Here is a 20,120-nt window from a genome sequence, read left to right as displayed (position 1 = left end):
CACTCCTTTTTTAGTTGTTTTGGACCTGTTACATGCTTGCTTCACTTTCTAATTCCTGTTTTGGAAGAGATGATGAGTGGTCAGTGTTCTTTCTGGCTTTACAGGCCTTTATCATGTCCTTCTCCCCAAAGTATTTTCTTCTGTAAAACGTATTCCATGTCTGCTTAGTTTTCTGAAAATATTTTTGAGGAAAAAATATTTTTTTAGTGAGAAGTCTTGCCTTATAAAACTTCAGGAGTATTGGAAGGATTCAGCGAGGTATTTTGACTCTTCCTGAACATACTTCATGAAGTGAAGTGCTAAGGCTTAGAGTTCTCCTCAGATTTACTGTCTGGACCCAGGTGATAGGCACTGCCGGAATGGTTGCAATCAGTGACTTTGTAGGGAGGACTGATAAAAAGTGTAATGGAACACGAGGGCTGTCAGTCTGAGGTTGTATCTATACTGAGCAAATAAAGGTTAAACATAGTGTAGTCTCTGTTTCCTTTCTGGTCAGGATAGCTTACAACCCAAATTTACCCACAAGTTCTTTTATTACAAGGCAAAGCTTTCAGTTTTGTGTTTGAAAAAAAAAAAAAGCTAAGGGATTTATGGGTGGATTTAAATGGAATGAATGGGTTTATTTTGAGGTAATGTGAATGCATGAGTATGGAGCCTGTTTTTCCAGGCTAAATATATTAGTTGAAAATAGTGGAAATAGAAACATGTTGCAAAAGCCTTTCTGTGCTACTGTCAGTCAGGGGGGATTACAGAGGGGACAGTAAAGCACTCATTATCGAGGTTGAAGGCCTCACCATTTCCCTCTGTCCTGCTGTGACCTTAATGAGAGAGCTGCCCTTCGCATCCCGGCTGGCAGCAGAGCCCAGCGATGGGTCTGGTACCATCCCTGGGTGATGGGGAGGCTGACAAGAAACTTCTGTAGTGTTCTGGCTGCTCTTGGCAATGCCTGTCCTCAGCAAAGCTGTGCCCACTGCCCGGTGAGGCAGCACGGTGTGCTGGCTTCATCAGGATGCAGGTGCTCGGACAAAACCATGGAAGAGATGCTTACAATTGACTACGTGAGGAGAGCTTGCTTTATAAACAATCTGCTTAGGCAGGAGACATTTCTCCATGGTGATAAAAAGCAGCTCTTGCTCTTTCATTCTGTACTCCTTTGTTTTTTAAGTGATCGATACTTCAGATGGTGACAGTGTTTTGACTAATTGTGAAATTACACGAGGGTAAAAAATAGAATGAGGAAGTTTTTTCACATTTGTACTAGACAATAATACAGAGATTTCTTGAAGGCATTTTCTTGGAAAACTAAGACCTTAGATCTCTTTTCTAGCCCCTAGAAGTGGCTCACTAATGGATAACTAAACTTTTGTTTCAGAAGTTTTTGGAAAGATCAATATAAAAACATTGATGATAGCTAACAATCAGGCATGTGCATCCTAGGAAGTCAGTTCTTACCTAGGCTCAAGTTACTAGTGAAATGAATTTTTACTGACTGCTCTAGATTTAATTTATCATCCTTTTAAAGAACCTTGAATTCCTCTGTTAAAGTCATCCCTGTTTCTGTTTGTAATACTGCAGGAGGAGAATGGCGTCTGTGATTTTACTGTGTGAAACCTTCCCACTGTGTTCTATATTAAAGAAAACTGCATATTTATTTTCTTCTTCTTCAACTTTTTTTGTTTCTTTTCACCTTTTCATCTGTCCTACTGAGCTGCTTCAGCTTTTAGCTGCCTTGCAGACCCTTTTTCCTTATTTTCATTTGCCTTCTCAGGTGCTGGTTCATCTGCTTATGAAGTAGTTATTTTCTCTTCCTAATGTTCATTTGCTGCCTTGATTCCCTCCTGCTTTATCTTTGATTAATTTCTTCCAGTCCTGGAAATAGAGGAAATGATGGGAGGAAGCTGTCCCAGGAACTGTTACGAAATGATGTGGTAAATGACAGTATAAGGGTACCTACTGTGGGGTATACCAAAGATTCTCACAGAACTGATTATCTTTCAGGGCTTGGGAGGGATGAAATTGATGTGTGCAGGGAATCTTTGGATACTAAAGGTGTCAACTATATACACCCTGAAGAGGAGACCAGAATGACCTTTTTTAGGTAGGAAGGTCAGTTTTAATGTGATGAGGCAAAAAATGACCTTGGCAGTCCTATCCTAACTGGTTATCCAGGGTCCCAGGGAGCCACTTAATGGGATGAAGGTTGTAGCTGAACCTCAGTTCTGCCCTGCAATGCCAGGTGCTGACTGCTTGTTAAGAGTCACCCAACAGAGGAGAGAACGTGATCATAATAACACTTTGTTTCCTCGAGGCAGTGAGCAATGACCCCATGTTCCTGCTAGGTGAAGGAAAATGTTTTGTACTTGTGAGTTCTTCCTCTCTATAAGTGGCTTGTGCTCCTCCTGCTTCCTGTTGTCAACTTTTGGCACTTTATGAGCTGTCCTGAGAATCTGTTCATGTTCTTGAATGTACGAAAGTAATCCCCATCACATTACAGCTTCCCTTTCCTGTGCCTTCCTCAGTCTCTTGTCCTATCTATCTCCTCTTCCTTGCTCTCCACCCCTTCTGCCCTGCTATGCTGGAGTGTATAGACTCTGTGTTGACTGTGGTACCACAAGAAAAGAGAGTGAGGGAGGAAAAAAGAGGTGGTGAGTCAGCTGTGCCTGTAATCGATTAGTTAATTGTTGTGTTATGGTAGGTAAATTAATTGGTGGTGTCCAACACAGAAACTGAGCAAAAAGCATGAAGCTGCTTAATGACTCTGCTCACAAAACATACCTCTAGTTTTTGGGGAGTCAGGTATGCCACTGCTCCATGGCTGACATCTCTTCAACTATAGAAATGTTAATTCGCTCTGAATAGAAAACCGATAGTTATGGCTTGGACCCAAGCCTCACCCTTAACTCCCTCAAAGTTGTTTCTTTCTTCCCCTCAATTCTTATACAAAATCTTTCTTAATTGTGGAAACAGACTGAGATTGGTATCAGTGCAAATCCTTAGGTGTAAGCTCTGTCCTGATGCTTTTGCATGAATGCAAGGTATTGAATGTCTTCAGGGGTGCTTTTTGTGGTGGTTATTTTAGACAGAGAAGTCTAGACAGTTCTTAGGATCTATTGCACATCTCTACACCTGCCAAAATTTAGGAGTGAGTTTTGTTCAAATTACTCAAATTACTGCCGTTCATCAGAAAGGTTTCCCAACACATGTAACACAAACTGAATTAGTCTGTCTCTCTCACTCTCCCTCCCCCCAAAAAGTCTCTGCTACTAGTGTTCTAAAACTTGAATAAAATTCTGCAGCTGCTATTTTTATTTCTACCTTTCCTCATTCTCTAGCAAGTACATAAATAGAAAGGACATTCTTTTGTGCATATTTTTTATTGTGCGTGCAAGAAATAATGTAAAGATTTCACGCATATGATTGAGACAAATGCTTTTTAAACACACTTTGAGCCTAAAATTAATAGATGAGGTTTGAGAGAGGTTCTTCAGTGGATAAAGAAGATAAATATAGATACCTTTTTTCAATGTCAGTCTTGTATTTTTTCAGAAATACAGAAAAGTGCTTTCTTGCTTGAACATGCTAATACTGCACTGTTGAAAATGAAAAAGTATTTTTCTAAGTAATGTAAGAAATTATCTAAGTAACGTCGACTTTTTTTTTATAGTTTTTAGTTCATCTAAGTTCTTCAGCAATATCTAGACATTGCAATTGGCAATATGAAGTCTCCATAAAGCTCTGAAGTTCATGGAGAAAATACATGGAAAGAATACAGATATTTGGAAGAAGGGAAAAATGAGCAATTCATTTAGACTACTAGCGACATTTGAATGCTCATTTTAAAACTTTGCTTAAATATTATTAGAATTTATCAAATTGGGTTAGCAGTCCTTTTTTTTTCTCCCTTCCCTCTTGGAAGTGTGTTTTGCACATGATCTTTTTGATTTGCATATGATTAAACATTTCATTCACATAATGGAAAATTAACTATAGGCTATAAAATGTGTTTCAATCTCAATTAAAATGTCTACTATTTCCCCCTAGGTTTCTTAATAAAAATAATAACAATGTTCCTAATGTTGGTAAGTTCATCTTAAACTATCTACCAATACATGAGTTTATGGGTCTGTCTTCACTTCCTGTTTTGCATAGTTTTGCTCTTTTAATCTTAAATACATATCTAGCTGAGCAGCTGTGCCACTGTTGGCTATTTTGAGTCAACATTTATGCAGTTTTTTAATATTTTTTGAAATGTAGTCCTACACTGAGATTCTAAAAGTACTGTTTTTAAGGGCTCTTGATAATTTTTTTTAAATAGTCCTTCAAGTTTTAGTAGACCTTCAAGAATGGGCAAGCATGATTTTAAAAAAAACACAGGCAAACTGAAAGCCACGGTTTTATTTTTTTGGGGAGGATATATACATTTGAGTTTCCGTGTTTTAGCATAAAATGAAGTTCTAGAAAGGATAGTAGACAAAAACCAAACTGCATGAAAAAAACTTAAAAAATAAAACCTTTACTGCATGCTGAAAAAAGTGCTTTATTTTAGGTGTTTGTGTAGTTTGTAATGGAAACTATGGGCTTACAAGAGCAAATGATGGGAAACAGTGATCTGTGAGGCAGCAATAAAAATTGGGAATGCCAAATATGTGCACTGTATGTCAGCCTTGGTTGTGAATTCGTTTGAAAAAATAAATTGTTAAACAATGAAGGCCAGTTATTTTTTTTTATTATTTTCCCTGGGAAAAGAGTTTGTATAGTCTAAGGGGGAATTTGTTGCCTGTGGGAAAGAGAACAGTGGGCTCAATTTCCAAAATGTATGTGGCTTTGCCAAGACATATGGGAAGAAACAAGAGTGCACCCTGAAGAACTGTAGCCCTGGGAGTCTCTGCTAGTCTTTGCACGCGGGTTTTCCCATTCATAATTACACTTAAAAATCGAGCTGTGTGCTCTGGTAGCTCTGCACAGGGAGGAGTCGAGTTTATTCAGTCAGATGTTGGTTTACTCTAATAAGTAAGCTTGCCTGAGTCGTGTAAAGGGGTGTCTGTCCTCATTAACTTGGAAAGGCAAGTGGTGTGTGTTTAGTGTGCCTTTGGGAGCCCATCCTCTGCACATCTGCTGTCAGCAGGCACTGCGAGGAAGCAGCGGCTGCTCCTGCTGCTGTTGGGACGTGAATATGTTTCATGTGACTCCTCAAACCCCCTTTGTGATTTGTGTGAAGTGTTTTCTTGGTGGTAGAATGCACTGGGAGTGCTTGTTTTCCAGGCTGCTGCTGCAGTTCCAGGAGTGGAACTGAGTGCTGGTCTTTTGGCTCTCATTTCTCTGTAGTTCAGGATGCTGTTTGTGTTTTTCATCTGCTGTGTTCGATATCCTGTCCATCTCAATGGTTTCCTTTTGAACCAGCATTGTGCATAAACATCCTTTATTCAAGTAAGGGTTCAACCTCTTTTTAAAAATGAATGGTGAAACAATGTAGGTGTTGTGGATGATACAAAGAAGATGTCAAATGTGTTACCTGAATTTTTGCTCGTGTCAGCCGTTTTCAATGAGTGTGGTCTGCGAAACAGATCTAATTGGGTCTGTTCCTTTTGCTCTAGCCAAAATATTGAAGGGGAACAGAGCTACAAGAGCTCTGAAACATTTTAAAAATAACACATCCATCCAAATTTCATCCCTAGATTATTGCTGCTCGCAGACTCTTTAACAACAGAGGAAATAAGGAGAATACATAAGAAAACAGGATTAACACATGAAGCTTAGAGTAAAATAAGATGAAAACCAGAAACACTTTCTGTAATCATTTGGGAAAACCTACTGTAAGAGAACAGGATCATAGAATCACAGTTTAAAGTAAGGATTTGGGTGATACTGCTGGGACAAAATAGTCCAAACTGTTTAAAAAATACTTCTAGATAGAAAAATGAATAGATATCTTACTGCTGTATGTTGATCCTTAGAAAGGGGAAGCAATGGCTGCTTCAGGAAGCTGCAGGCTCTTATAAATCAAGGTAATAATGAGACTTAAGCCAAACATCCTTTTGATTGCTTTGCCTTTGTGTTTTATTTTTTTTTTTGTTCAGTTTCCTTCTCATCATTTTAGGCTTTTGTTTCTTTGCTTATTTAACAGGCTTTGGGCAAGATCTTTGTTGTTGCCTTGGATGATTTTTTTTGAGGGATGTTATTTTACTGTTGTCGCTATGGATGCCCCTCAGGGTTTGGGTCACCCTGATGTATATGTCCCTTGGTCACTTTGCCTGTGCAGACAACAAAGACACGGTTTTACTGGCTCAGCTTGATCCACAAGGAGCAGGCAGGTTGTGCATTGACTTGAGTGACCCAAAGATCCCTATGACTTACATACTCTGTTTCTGTGCTCCCATGGTACAGCCTCAGTCACACTGCAAGTTTCCTTCATAATTTTGCATTGTATATTACATGAAGGTAAAATTTCTGCCTTTTCCGATGTCTTTTTTTTTTTTTCTTTCTCTTTTTTGAGGATTTGTTTGTATCTGATGTTCCCTTGTCTCTCTTTTGTGTTTTGGTAGGCCTGGATGATTGCCTGCAGCAGTATGTCCATAAATTTGAACGGGAGAAGATAAATGGTGAACAGCTGTTACAGATTTCTCACCAGGACCTCGAAGACTTGGGTATCTCACGGATTGGGCACCAGGAACTGGTTCTAGAGGCTGTGGATCTCCTGTGTGCACTGGTTAGTTCAACTGTGAATAGATAGGCAAAGAATTTCTTAAAGGGCTTTTTTGGGTGAATAGCCAAAGGAAGATTGATAAAACTGGAATGCCTTTGTCACTTTGTCTTTGGTTTCTGTTACACATCATGATAAAACAAAAAAGTAAGAATTTGTTTAATTCTTGCAAATATTCTATTAATGGCTCTAGCTTTTTCCTGATAAGAGGCAACTTCAATTCATTTGGTTGCACTTCCAAAGGAAGAAGTTGTCTGGGTGGCATTGTTAGATCTTGTGGCTCCTGTTAATGAGAAGTTTGTCTCAGAAGACAGAAGGCACACACTGTTGTAATGGCAGGTGCTAGAAGTTCTTCACATTAGTTGAAATGGATTTTGGGTAATTCTGTAGCAAGCCTAGGAAGTGAAAAAAAACCTAATTCTTCAGATGAGGGGTGTTTAGCCACCTCAGTTACAGTCTAGCTGAACTCTTCATTGGATTCAGAGCTTAAGCTGTTCCTTTGTCCTGCTCCTGATATGTAACTGCAGATACTTTGAAAACAAAAATACTCTGAAAAGAAGAAATACATTTTGGATTGTTTTACTCCAGCAGAGGCTTTATTTAAAAGCCATAGTTTGGTCACAGTCTTGAAGGCCTGTTTGATGTAGTGCAGTGTGATGGACACCAGAGGTATATATAATTACATCAGGGAGGAGGGTGGGAAAGCCTGCCTGATGATTCCTTGGCCAGCACTGGCCTGTCTTCCCTACATTAGGCAAGGCTTGCAGCAGCGAGTGTGTGCTGCTTAAAATGGAGTCTTTATTGCCTGTATGGTATGTCCTTCATTTGCTTCAGAGAGGTGCTGCAGGGGGTGTTGCTACTCCACAACTTTTGGAGCAAATTGTACTGAAATAAACATATTTAATGAAAGCTCTTCAAACAATCTAAAATGTGTCTCAAAAAATTACTCTTATACTTGAAAGACATTTTATTTCCTTTAGGGATTTGATTTACCAAAAATTTTTAACATTAACTTGAAAACCAAATAGAAGAATGTAAGTAGACTGAGAAGCAGTTCATGCTGTGGGAAGAAGCTTGTTGGGCAAGTGCAGGGGACTGGTGAGTTAGTAAATGTAGTATATTGTGTATATGGTCCTGACTGAAGTAATCTATGTGGCAATCCCCAAACGCACTTTTTTATTCTCTTAAAAATATTAGAATAAAGTGAACAAAGCTGGACAACTGCCAGAATGTAAAGCTGTCTTTTATCTCCTACAATTTCCTTCTCATTTCCTTTGCAGACAAAAGTTTTGACCTCAGACCCATTTCTGGAAATCCTTTGTGAAATGCAGGTCAAGTTAATGCATTAGACAGATACTGCGTATTACAGCTGAAATGTGCTTGTTCCCTTTTTAAGAAGTGAAGGAAGAATTCCTGTGTTTTCAGTGTGCCCTTTGCCACCTTCTTGATACCTGTTCCCTTGAGTTTTTGAAACTGTATAGAATCACCACTGATTTTGTTTCCAAGCAGATACTAAATGCTAGTGACAGCTAATGATTTTTTTGTTGTTTCTTCTTTTTGTGCAAGAGAGAGGTTTCCTGATTCCACCTGCATTAGTTCTTTGAAAGTGGGACCATTTAGTGTTTGTTTTGTTGCTGACATTTCTCCAAATTTTGGGGCCTTTTAAGCAAAGGAACTATATTTTTTCTCTTTTTTGTTCCACTTTTTTGAGCCCACTGCCACACCCACTAAGCTGTCAGTTCACACTGTGGAAATGTGTCATTGGCTGAGCTAGCCTGATGTCTCTCTTTGAAAGGTTGTCATTCTTGGCGGAGAAAGGCTGAAGAGGGGGTTTTGGTGGTTTCCCAGTACTGGGCTTCCCAAGAATTTCCCTTTTTATCTAGTTTTGCCTTGGCAGTTTCCCAGCTGAGTTTTCTTCAGATCAGTGCTTTGGTTCCTTCACACCACAGGAACAATGTGGCTCTAAAGACAGTGAGGAAGCTCTCTTTGGAACATCTTTCTCCTGCAGTATCTCTTTTGAAGAATTCATCATACAGACCTTTGTTCTGGCCTCAGATCAGCCACTTAATATATTGAGTGTGAACATAGTACTTTCCTTGAGAAAGGACACCAAATGCATCTGATTGTTCAATTTAGTTTTTCTAGTGGTTAAGTACTATTTGGCAGCACCGAGCTAAAAATATGTCTGGAAGTTTCTGGTGTGAAAAATAAATTAATGCATCTTTCTCTGCTGCTTTGGTGATGAAGCAGTCCTCATGTCCTCAGAGCAGAGGCTGCATATGCAGCATCTTGAAGAGTCAAGCAGGAGAGTGTAGACTGGGATGAGCACATTTCTGTTGCTCTTGAGCTGGTCTATCAGAGTTTTCTGAACAGGTGTTCAGGACTTATTTGAGGAATTTAGAGGATATATCAAAGGACGTGAATTCCCCCTGAAGATGGGAAGAAAATCATCAAGTTGAGTATTTCAGCTTTTTGTTGACAGTACTGCTTGTTGTGGGGAGGGAGGAAGGGGTGGAAGAAAGATCGTTTCTTTGTTGATGAAAGTATTTGAGGGAGGGGGGAACAGACATACATAACTTTGCTTTTCAAACCACAAAAGTAGGGACAAAAAACAAGCTTTTGAGGGCTTAATGAATATCAAACAATGCAAGCAAGAAACTATGCAAATATTTTCACTTTCAATGTGTTCTTTGGATATGATTTCTGAATCTTTGCCCACACTGTATGATGGGTGACTTTGGAAAAAAAAAACCAGTGGATTTTTCTTGAGGTTTAGAATAAAGAGATACTAATTATATACAATTAAAAAACACCCCACACCCTGAAAAAAAACAAAAAAGGACATAGTTGTGCATTTGATAATTTTTCTGGTGGTAATGTTCCACCAGCATATTTACAGTGTAACAAAATATAGCATCATAACATGAAAAAGCAATGCATACGTGAAGACTTACCCTTTAGGTCCTAATCATTGTCAAAAGATATCTGTACACTATGTAAGATTTTAGTTTTTTTAGTGGCTTCAAATTTTGTGTTGTTTATTAGGAAATTTGCTATTCCAGAGGTATTTTTAGAATATATTTTTGTTACGAGGAAAAGAGCAAGAATGGGTGACTGTGACAGTACCTTGTGTTAATTCAAATGTTTGTATAGGACTGCAGTGAGTTGGACCAGTATTTGTCCAAGCATTTGAACTGGTTTTGTTTTTTTTTTCTCCAGAGCAGATTTTCAGTTCAATCAGCCAGTATGTCCAAGTCATCACATTGCAGTATGTGAACATGGCTGTGAAAGAGGAGTGGCCCTGTCCCTGGGCAGTAGCAGAGCTCTTCAGCAGCCCAATTCAGTTCTGACACAACTGCTCTGCTCTTTTGACTTGAGCTAGCTATGGTTCTTAAAATTTTTGTTTGGTTGGTTGGTTTTTTTTTTTTGTTATGTTGGCTGCCTGACCTTGAGCCATTATTTGGTCAGATTACTTTTTCTCATTAATTGTGATGGAGTTTAGCAGGAGCGAGCTCATGTGCTTTCTCCTGCACGTGTGGGTGCTGCCTCTCCTCCAGCCCTGCATGTGGCTTCCCAGGTTAATGAGTAATAGCCTGGGAATGTTTGACATAGGGTGCTCTTGACCGCTGGCTTCAGCCTGTGTTTAGATTAAAACAACTTTGATGTTTAAAATTGGGAGGGATAGTAAAATGTAACCTTTTCTTTGGTTCATGAGCAACATCTAAAACCTGTTGGTTGCTAAAATAATAACTTGTTAACTCTTGTAGCCTTAGTCCTGTGGAAATATTTCAAGAAAAGCCAGCTAAGCTTTGCACTTCAGCTGTGTGTCACTGTGTGAAGGTTGTTTGGTGTGCTGCCACAATATCAACAATCCTATCTGTCCTGGACTGGGGCTATAGTTCTATGACAAGTTAAATTAATCCAAGTGAGCTGCTGTCTCCACCCCCTCCTGTCCTCTGATTAGTGACCCTTTGTGCTTGTACTCACCTGACCCTGAAGTGAGCTACTTCAGGGAGCTAAACCAAGAGGATTAGATTCATTTGTATTGTTTAGGTCCCCAGGCCAACCCTCCCAACAGAGTGGACGTTGCAACTAAAGGAGGTAGAATAGAGGTGATGTGAGAGCTGGTGAAGAGAGTTTCAGCTTGGATAGAAGCATTGCTATATCGGGTGAAGGGGAAAAATGCTTTCTGGGTAATAGAGCAGACAGTAAGGGGACTGGTGGAGCAGAGGGGGCTTGGGTTTGGATGACTCCTATTTCTGGGGTAGTTCATCCACTCAGGCTGATCCACAGTTGTCCAATTTGGTGTCCTGTTACTCAAGAGCTGCATACCCTGTGTTGTGCTGGATAGGTGTGGTGCTTGGTCAGGACCTTTCCTGGAGCATAAACTGCTGGTTTAGCAGTGGAGGTGCACTCTGTAGAGCCTGTAGGAGAGCTTAGAGCAGTGACTTAGAGCTTGTCTGTCATGTCCTCTTGATGTGCTCTCTGTTGGGGACACCAGTTGTGGTTATGAGCTGGAGCCCCTGAATCCCTAGAGGCAGTACTTGTATTGAAGTCACCCTGAAAACTGAGAACTACTTGACAGAATTATTTAAAAACTACCTGAACTGGAAGAATCACACCAGACTCACCCATGGTATAAATAAGGTGAAAGAGGTATGATAAGGGGTGTGTGAACGCTTCAAGGTCAAGCCCAAAATCTTACCTGGTATATCGACACATGTCCTCCTAAATGTTGGTGCCACCTCTAATCTTAAGTACTCACAGGTGGTTGGCAGAGCTTCTGCATCTGAATCACAGAAAGAAAGATCTGGAGATACTTAATTACTTGAGAACTCTCAAGTTCTGACCAGAGTGATGAAGTGGTTATACCTCTCCACAGGAAAAAATATTTTCTATTTTCTGTCCCTTTATGAAAGCAGGGGATCAGTGTCCTCTAGCTCCCCTCTTTAAGGGGAGGATTTCTGATATGTGGCTACTTTTTTGTGGTCATTCCTTCAAAAATAGACCAACAAAACTAACTGTGAGAAATACATCCGAATAATGCTTGAGATGCTGGTTTGGGGTTTTTTTTGTGTGTGTGGTTTTTTGTTGTTTTCCTTAAAATTAAAAGGTGGTAAGTTCACACATCACAGTGTGCAAGTACTTTAAAGTTGTTTAGTAATCCAGATCTTTCCCTTTCTGGGATCCTGGAAAATATAAGGATATCCTTTGCTGTTGCAACAGTGGCATTTTTTTAAAACTGGACATATCCTTTCAACCCCTACTCCTGGCTGCACTTTAAGGGTATTTCCTTGCCAAGAGCCTTGAGGTGGAGGAGGGAGGCACTTGTGTAACTTAAACCCACTGGGATCTTATCCATGGGAGGTAGTAGTATTTTAAAGGTAGCTATGTAGCTGAAACCTCTCCATACACTGAAGACCTGTGTTTCTTTGGGTCAAGGATTCTTACATTTTGTAAATGACTTAATCTGAAATATTCCAGCCTGTTTTTCAGATGCTTCACCCTGGAGGGAATGGAGCTACAAGCCAGCACTGTGCCCTAGCAGCATCCTGGTCTGCATTAATGGGAGTGGGAGGGGGAGGTTTAGCACCCTTCAGTTGTCACTCCTTAGTGTAAATATGTCCCCTAAGAACAGCAAAGGTACAGGGAGACCAGAGCAAGCTCAGTGAAGGGCTCTCAGCTTGGTCAGGGCTGGAGTACTTGCCCTTGAGGAGAGGCTGAGGGACTGGGACTTCTTCAGCCTGGGAAAGAGATGGCTCCAGGGAGGCCCAACAGCAGATCCCCAGCACTCACCGTGGTGGGGAGCAGTTGTCAGGATGAGAGTTGGGCTGTCACTGGCAGAACTTGAAACAAGAGGTTCAGGCTGGATATAAGGAAACATTTTCTTACTCTGAGGACAGTCAGACCAGGTGAATCATGCTGTCCAGAGAGGTTGTGCACTCTGTCCTTGGAGTTTTTCAAGAGCTGACAAAATAAAATTCTGAGTAAGTTGGTCTGAGCTTACAGCTGAGCCTGTTCTGAGCAGGAGGTTGGTCTGAGACCTCTGAAGCTTCCCTTCAGCCTGAATGGTGATCCTGAGTGGAGGTATTAGGAACTACTGGAAACTAGGAATCAAATGGAATTAAAATTTGCCTTAGTTGGTTTAGGTTTTCGAGTAGGAAGGTAGAAAGAGTAGAGAGTATATCAGACTGAACTATGGAACCTGGGTGTTACTTGAAGGAATCTCTAACAGCAAAAGAATAGTAAAGGACAGGACTCTCTTGTATTTTTGTGTGTTTGTTTTGTTTTGGTGGGAGTGATTTTTTTCTTGTTTTGGGGCTTGTTTTTTTTTCCTCAAAAAAGGTATGAATTCGAATTTATAAAGCTGAAGTTATAGACAAGACTTTTCTTATTTTTTTGCTTTGTAAATGAATGAAAAATATGTCTAAAAATGAGTTTAATCAGCATGTATGATGTGTTGTGATGTACCACTGTCCTCAGACTTGCAAATAATTGCACTGTTGTAGCCAAGGAGTGCGGTTACTGAAAACTGGTGATCCAAATATTTACTCAAATTTTTGATTGCAAAATTGTGTTTGCTTCCTGTTGATGTTTTCATCTCTTACCAGATTTAACTTCTCTTTAGTTGTGAATGAAATGTTACTTCAGTGTTTATTTACCATAGGATAGAATATGTTTTAAGAAAAACAAAATGCTTGCTCTTCTTTAACACAAACAACACAATCCAGTTATTAACAAGTAAATTATATCTGTTAGGACATTGGGACCTTATTCTGATTAAAAAGTGTCCTTAAATCTCATTAATGACAGAAACTGAGGCTTGGCACCCAAAAAAGTATTCTTTACTGGCTATAGTGTAGAACAAATACTTGAAGGCATTTTTACCAAAAACCATGAGAAAGTTGTGCAAATCGTCAAGACTTTTCATCCCATGTGAGCTTTTAACTTGTTTTATAATAAATAGGAGAACTCAACAAGGATATTTATCAAGCTTAATAATGTTCCTTGCAGAACTATGGCCTTGAAACAGACAATATGAAGAACCTGGTTCTCAAGCTGCGAGGGTCATCCAACAATCTGCAAAACTACATCAGCAGCCGTAGGAAAAGTTCAAGTTATGATGGAAATACCTCTCGCAAGCCCCCCAATGAATTCCTTACTTCTGTTGTAGAGCTTATTGGTGCTGCTAAAGCCTTGCTTGCCTGGTTGGACAGGTAAGAATAAAATGGTTATATTTTAATTTGCTGCTCTAATTAATTGCTTCTCTTTGTAGGGCCTTTCCTAGATGCTTGGGTGAAAAGATCTTGATGTCACTAACTCCTTTTTTTGGTGTTGCTAGAAGACCTCTAGTGGAAAAATTTAACCTAGGGTATCCTTGCACTTCTGCTCTTGCTAAAACCAATAAAACTGTTAATATTTCACTCAAACCGGTATTTATTAAAGTATGGGTGTTCCCTTTTCGATCAGTTTCTCATATAAACTGTTTTCCCAGCTTCTAAATTACTTGTCATTGGCAGGTCCCTTCCTGAAAGATTTTTTAATGTTCTGCTGAAATCATGACATTAGCCTGTGTGATTTGAAAACTGAGCAGTGGGAGAGATTATCATTCTGCTGTTTCATTTTCTCTTTTTTTTGGGGATTATTTAATTGTTTTTGTGTCTGGAAAGAGCCAGAGTTATTTTGTTACAGCTGCAGCAGGTCAGGTGCTGGCATGGGTGCAGTCCATGATAACAGATGAACAAAAATTCTCAAAACCCTTGCTGTTTTTCCTGAGAAGGAAAGTTAGGAGAATAACTGCACAGGGACCAGCATCAAGGAGCACTTTTATCCCTTATCCTGCTCTCAAGCAAGGAGTTGATCTGTGTCCAGGCAGTGATGCTAACATTTTGTGCCTCTCACCTGGTCCACTCCTCTTGGTTGCTGGCAGCTCACTCTAATTTTTTTTCTGTAACTCACAGTCATCAAAATTGCTGGCTTGTCCTTTTCCAAGCCTGTTATGCTCATTTCTCAACCCCTCTCCTAGCCTTCACAGCTGTCTGAAAGGTCAGAGGTAGGTCTCTACAGTCCCTAAAGGTGACCTGTAATGATTCTTCTCTAAGTCTCACTGTACCTCTGTGTGTAAAATGTGAAAATCTATTTTTCTTCTTCTGGAGAATTGTTTTTTCCTTCTCCAGTCGGGAAGTTGGAGATCTACTCACTGGTAAACCCAAGGACAGGGCTAGAAAATTGCCACTTTTGGTGCAAGAGTGGAGCAGGACTCTGCAGTCAGGAATATTTACGTTGTAAAACTATCCTCACACCTGTGTCAATGTCAGAGTTGCAGCACTTACTCTCATACGCTCTTCCTTACTAGGAAGAGTAAGGTAGGATGGGAGAAGGCTGGTCCCTCCAATCTAAGGGAATTTTTCTCTTGTAGGACCCCATTTACAGGTATTGCTGACTTTTCATCAATGAAGAACAGAATCATTCAGCTCTGCTTGGACCTCACTACTACTGTTCAAAAGGTCAGCTGATTTCTTTTCCTCTCTGCTTTCCAAAAGGGAAGGAAAGGGGGTGTTTGGGGAAGTAATGTACTTGCTTTGTGCTGAGTGCTAATGAAAGGCAGTTCTGGGAATGAGAGCTTACTTTTAACTTTGAACATCCATGAAAGTGAGTTTCAGTTGCCTGTGTTTCTGAGTTGTGTGGTTTTTCTGTTGTTCCCCCTGCCCTTCAATTTAATTACCAATTTTGGTATTGCTGTCTGGATCTTAAGTGACTGCAGCTTAAAGTCTACTCTTATTTTCTTGAGCTTTACTGGAAAGAGGGTTAGTCTTTGAAATAGTTGATCTGCATTTGAAGATTTTCATATTCCAGGCAGCATGTTGAAAAACAGTTATCAGTGCTAACTCTAAACAAAAATATGGCTCCATTGGTTTTTATACCTATGTTTGCAGACTCCATAAATCTTGTCCTGTGCAGGATGTTTTAGCCATCAAATGGGAAATGCATGAAATGGAAGGAGCTGCCACCTTTATAATACAGATCCCACTAGCCAGGCTGCATCTGCCACTACTGCAAGACCAGAATATTTTTCAAAACTTTAATTTACCAGCTCTATGATGAGTGCTTGTACACATAATAGCTAAAAGGACATGTAGCAACTGTGTTAATCTTGGCAGTTGACATAATTTTGCTCTCTGAATAATATTGCCTGTTTTTGAGCCTGTTCTGAGAGCATGGCACTGCTGTGGCTGTGAAGCACTGTGTGCACACCTCAGTGACTTGGTCATAACCATTATTCTGTGCCCATATAATGTTTGAGCTCTGTGGAGGACCATGCCCTGTGACAGGGGTGATTCTGTCCCCATGCTGAAGGGATGATGTCAAAGGACAGAAACATCCTGAGCTGTCAAGCTGTGATGCCACCCAGTTATGTCAGTGTGTCATTGTGAAGGGCTGGTGTCTGGGTACCCCAGGGTTCACATGCCTGCTGCTCAATGCCCTTCTTGCTGGGGAGCTCCGTGTGCAATCGCACGAGCTCAGTGATTTGCAGCTACAGATGTGCAGACTCTGCAGTGGAACAGAAAGTGTTTCTAGCAGCAGCTGCTGTTCACCCAAGAGTGCTACAGGAACTGAGATAGGAGACTGTTGAATGTATTAATAAAACTGCTGAAGATGGTGTCTAATCTTTCTGTTAGATCAGCCTTTGATGGCAGGGGAATGGAAGTTGTGAATACTACCCTGTAAAAAAAATGTCAGACTACTTCTCTGCCAGTTTGATGTGAGCTATAATAAAAGATGGTTTTGGTGCTTAGAGAAGAGCATTAATGGGGGAAGAACCAACCAACACGGTTTTTATCCTGGGACAGGGCACATATGCTAGAATAGTCTGAAGGTGTTCACTGATGCAATAAAAATCTTTAGGAGGGTTTTTAGACTTCAAAAGTATTTCTTATTAAGGGATAGGCTATAGAAACAAGTGGTTGGTTCTAATGGTGAAGAAGAGGCCAGAGTGGCTCTCATGGAACCAATACTGCTCTGCATAATCATAACTGATGCATAAAAGCATATAGTAAAGCAAGGCAAGAATGCAATAAGATTCTAGTTTACCTTTGATGATAGCTATATAGATTTAAGGTCAGGATTTTACTCCACTTAAAGTTCTATGTCAAACTTTAGGGCTGAAATAATAAGCAGTATAAGCAGAACAGAGTGAGAGCAGAAGGACTTTGCAATATTGAGCATTTTGGCTGCATGATGATAGATGGAATTTGCTATTGATTTGTGCAGATGTATTTAGCAGAGAAAAGCAGGGGAAAGTCCTCCAAAAACTTCTCCAACATGACTCCTTCTTAAGCTTATTAAAATGCTTGGGAGTTTTCTCCTTGTAGATATTGTAAACCTTGTTTTATTATTTATGTGCTGTTTTAACTTTTTGTCTGAGAATATAATACCGTTCTCCAGTTCAGCAGTTCTTGCAGAAAACAGTGATGATTTCTGTAGATTTTTACATGAGTTTGTTTCAGTTCAAAGACTTTTATACCTGGGCTGTGTAAATAATGCCTTGTGTGCAGTCCTCTGCCCTTCAGGAATGTCATTGATAGCATATTTAAAAAAATAAAAAAAAAATCACTTTCCCTTCTATTTTTAACAGTACGCTTTAGGTCCATTTTGATGCCTGGGGCAGTGGAGAACCTGAGCTGGGGTTTATCAGTGTAAGGCAAGCACATCTGCCTGGCCTTCTGAAAATCTCATTTAATTGTGCAGGGTTCTGCTCTTCTGGAAAAGTCAGCTGCTGTAATTGAATCCCACATTCTCTTAGTTTTCAAGGTTTATTATTGCTTTCTACCAGGGCCAGAAAATAGTTACTTAACAGTCCTTTTGAGCCCTACTGAGTGAAACTAATCTGACTAATCCCTGCAGCATGAATAACTCTGTTTCTATTTGAGGTTAAAATGGAAGTTTTGCAGAGTTTTTGGAGATGATTTGTTTCCATGTTTATTGGTTAATTTAGGGGTTTTGTTCTTGTTTTATTTTTAGGATTGCACTGTGGCTGACATGGAAGATAAAGTCCAGACTGTGGTAAGTTTATGTTTCTGTTGAAACTCAGCTGTTCGCATTCACATTCATTTCGTTTGCTTCTGGCTGTATTGACAACAGCTTTCAGTCCCAAATGCACAAGCATATCATGCAAGTAAACATTATTATAACTTGTTTTGTGAATATTCCTTACTGTAGAGGGAATCACTGAAATTGCAGCAGATGGATAGTGTGCGTTGGTAGCAAGTATTCCTTAAAGATTCATTACACAGCAATATTTCTGAGAGAATTTAACCTCAGATTTTCAAGGGAGGACTAGCACTGCAGAATGATCACAGGCCAAAGAAGCCAGTTGTGCCTGTGAAGTCCATTTAGCGCCTTAATAAGCAGATGCTCTTCCTTACTATCCTTCTTCGTGTAAAAGAACTGCCCTGCCACAGAACTGAAGCTCTGGCTCTGTACTTGAGCTTGAGTTTCTAGGGCTGTTTGAAGCAGCCTTGTGACCAAATGCAGAGTGTAATGGAATGCTTTTTATATTTTGTAACAGTTAATCATCGCTTCCTGCTTTTGACATGAACCAGGCTGTGCTCTTTGATAAGGCCTTCCGGTAGCTCATAAATGCTTAGGAATTTAGTAGCACAATAACTAAAAATAATTTTGTTCATAAATAAAGAGACCACGTAAAAGGGAGTTTTCTGCATCTTTCTTTTCCCATTTTTGCACACACCCACACTGGAAGTAGGTATTGTTGTTTGGAATTCCCTTGTTTGAGCAGTTCCTCGCATTCACACTTAAGCATTGTTTTGATTTATTTTATTGCTGCTCTATAAATCTGACGTAAAACGAAACAGAAGACGTTGGAGCTATTGTTTCCAGGGGCCATTGTAATCCAAACCAACGTCTTCCTATGACATAGCTCCCCCCATTCTGTAATTACATGTGTCTACTTTGAAGCATTCAAGCCCCTTGTGGAAGGTGACTTGCTTTGCAGGTTCCCTAACTACCTAACTATTTACTGTGTACTTATCTTCTCTCCCCTTTCTGATAGTTAGGTGTTGTACAAGGCAAAGCCATTCTGCCTTCAACTTTACCGACACACATGCCAAGGTCAGAATTAGGCTTTAGTTATAATGTTGGCTTAGGATCAGCTATGTCTTGGTCAAAAGGAAATATGAACCTTGCCTGTGTAAGCATTCCAGAGGAGGTCAGTTCAGAGGCACAGCGGAGAGAAGTACTGCAGAAGCACTTAAGATGGTCCTAACTTATGCTGTAAGGTTTTCTGCAGATTTGTCAATGGCCAGCACATCATTTTTTGTGACACATGGTCAGTTGTATTCTTATAGCAGAAATACAAAACATGAAAAACTGTCAATTGTTTCCACAAGGAATCATCAAAATATTTCCATACTTCAATGAGTTCAATTTTGGTTAAAATGAACAAACCCCAAAGAAAATTTTTTGCTATATTTTGTGTCTATTTTTTCAGACAGAGGATTGTCAGCATTGGTTAGTGATGGTAGGGTGGCACTCATGAAACAGGTTGTTTCTGTGTTACAGTAAGGATGTAAACGTGCTGTAGAGTAGACCTGTACAAATGGATCTTTTATTTCAGTGATTTTAGAACTAATTTCCTTTACATCTTTTGAAAACTGGAAGAGGAGGAAGCCAGGAGGGAATTTTCCTAGCTCTTTTTTGTATGTTCTCATTGCAGGCCAAGACTTTAAATGGTATTTGTGATAAAGCCATCCGATCAACTACAGACCCCCTGATGAGCCAGTGTGCGTGTCTGGAGGAAGTCCATTTAACCAACATTAAACCTGGGGAGGGCCTGGTAAGAAGCAATTCTGGGGTGTCCTGATGTTCCCTGTATTTTATAGCTATCCCTGTGAAGCCAGTGCAAGTGTGTATTTATAATAAGGTATTTCAAAACTGATGATAACCTTTGGGGAAAAGAAAGAGGCACCAGAAGGAACCCTAAAGGTCAGTTGTCAGACAATGTGCTGGAGTGGCTGCCAGGGATAGATATGCATATTAAAAGGCTTGATCCCAAATATAATTTCTGATTCTAAATTACTGAAGATTTCTGGGCTAACCAGAATATTGAAGAATTTATAAATACTTGTGAAGCTATTAGCTGTATTTTTTCAGGTTACCACAACCACTTTTTTCCTAGGGGGACTGGGAAAGGGAGAAGACAAGAAGAAATGAGGCTTGTGTTTTGAAAGATGCCTTTTTATGTGTGTTTATAGCAAGATTGAGATGAATGTGAGGATTTTGGATGTTTGCAGTTAGCAGGAAAATGAGAATATTTTAACTGTTTGGAGGCCACGTGTCATTACTGACACTTGTTCATTCAATGGATTCTGCTTGGCTGAGTGCTGGTTATAAGAAACTTAAT

General features: G+C 39.9%; 1 protein-coding gene across 2 annotated transcripts in view; it reads left to right on the top strand.

Moving 5' to 3' along the window:
* The window catches only part of CNKSR3 (CNKSR family member 3), a 53,605-nt gene that overhangs the window by 20,301 nt on the left and 13,184 nt on the right, over positions 1-20,120 (top strand). For both annotated transcript variants that reach the window (XM_086877302.1, XM_023923832.2), the window contains exons 2-6: positions 6,543-6,706; positions 13,715-13,917; positions 15,120-15,207; positions 17,723-17,764; positions 19,434-19,553. In XM_086877302.1, the coding sequence (XP_086733428.1) occupies positions 6,543-6,706; positions 13,715-13,917; positions 15,120-15,207; positions 17,723-17,764; positions 19,434-19,553 (617 nt within the window). The remainder of the gene's footprint in view (positions 1-6,542; positions 6,707-13,714; positions 13,918-15,119; positions 15,208-17,722; positions 17,765-19,433; positions 19,554-20,120) is intronic.

Source organism: Cyanistes caeruleus, chromosome 2, assembly GCF_971803275.1.
Source record: "Cyanistes caeruleus chromosome 2, bCyaCae1.hap1.1, whole genome shotgun sequence".
In the NCBI taxonomy this organism is placed as follows: Eukaryota; Metazoa; Chordata; class Aves; order Passeriformes; family Paridae; genus Cyanistes; species Cyanistes caeruleus.
The sequence above is the reverse complement of the archived record's forward strand: the minus strand, read 5'-3'. Positions and strand labels throughout refer to the sequence as shown.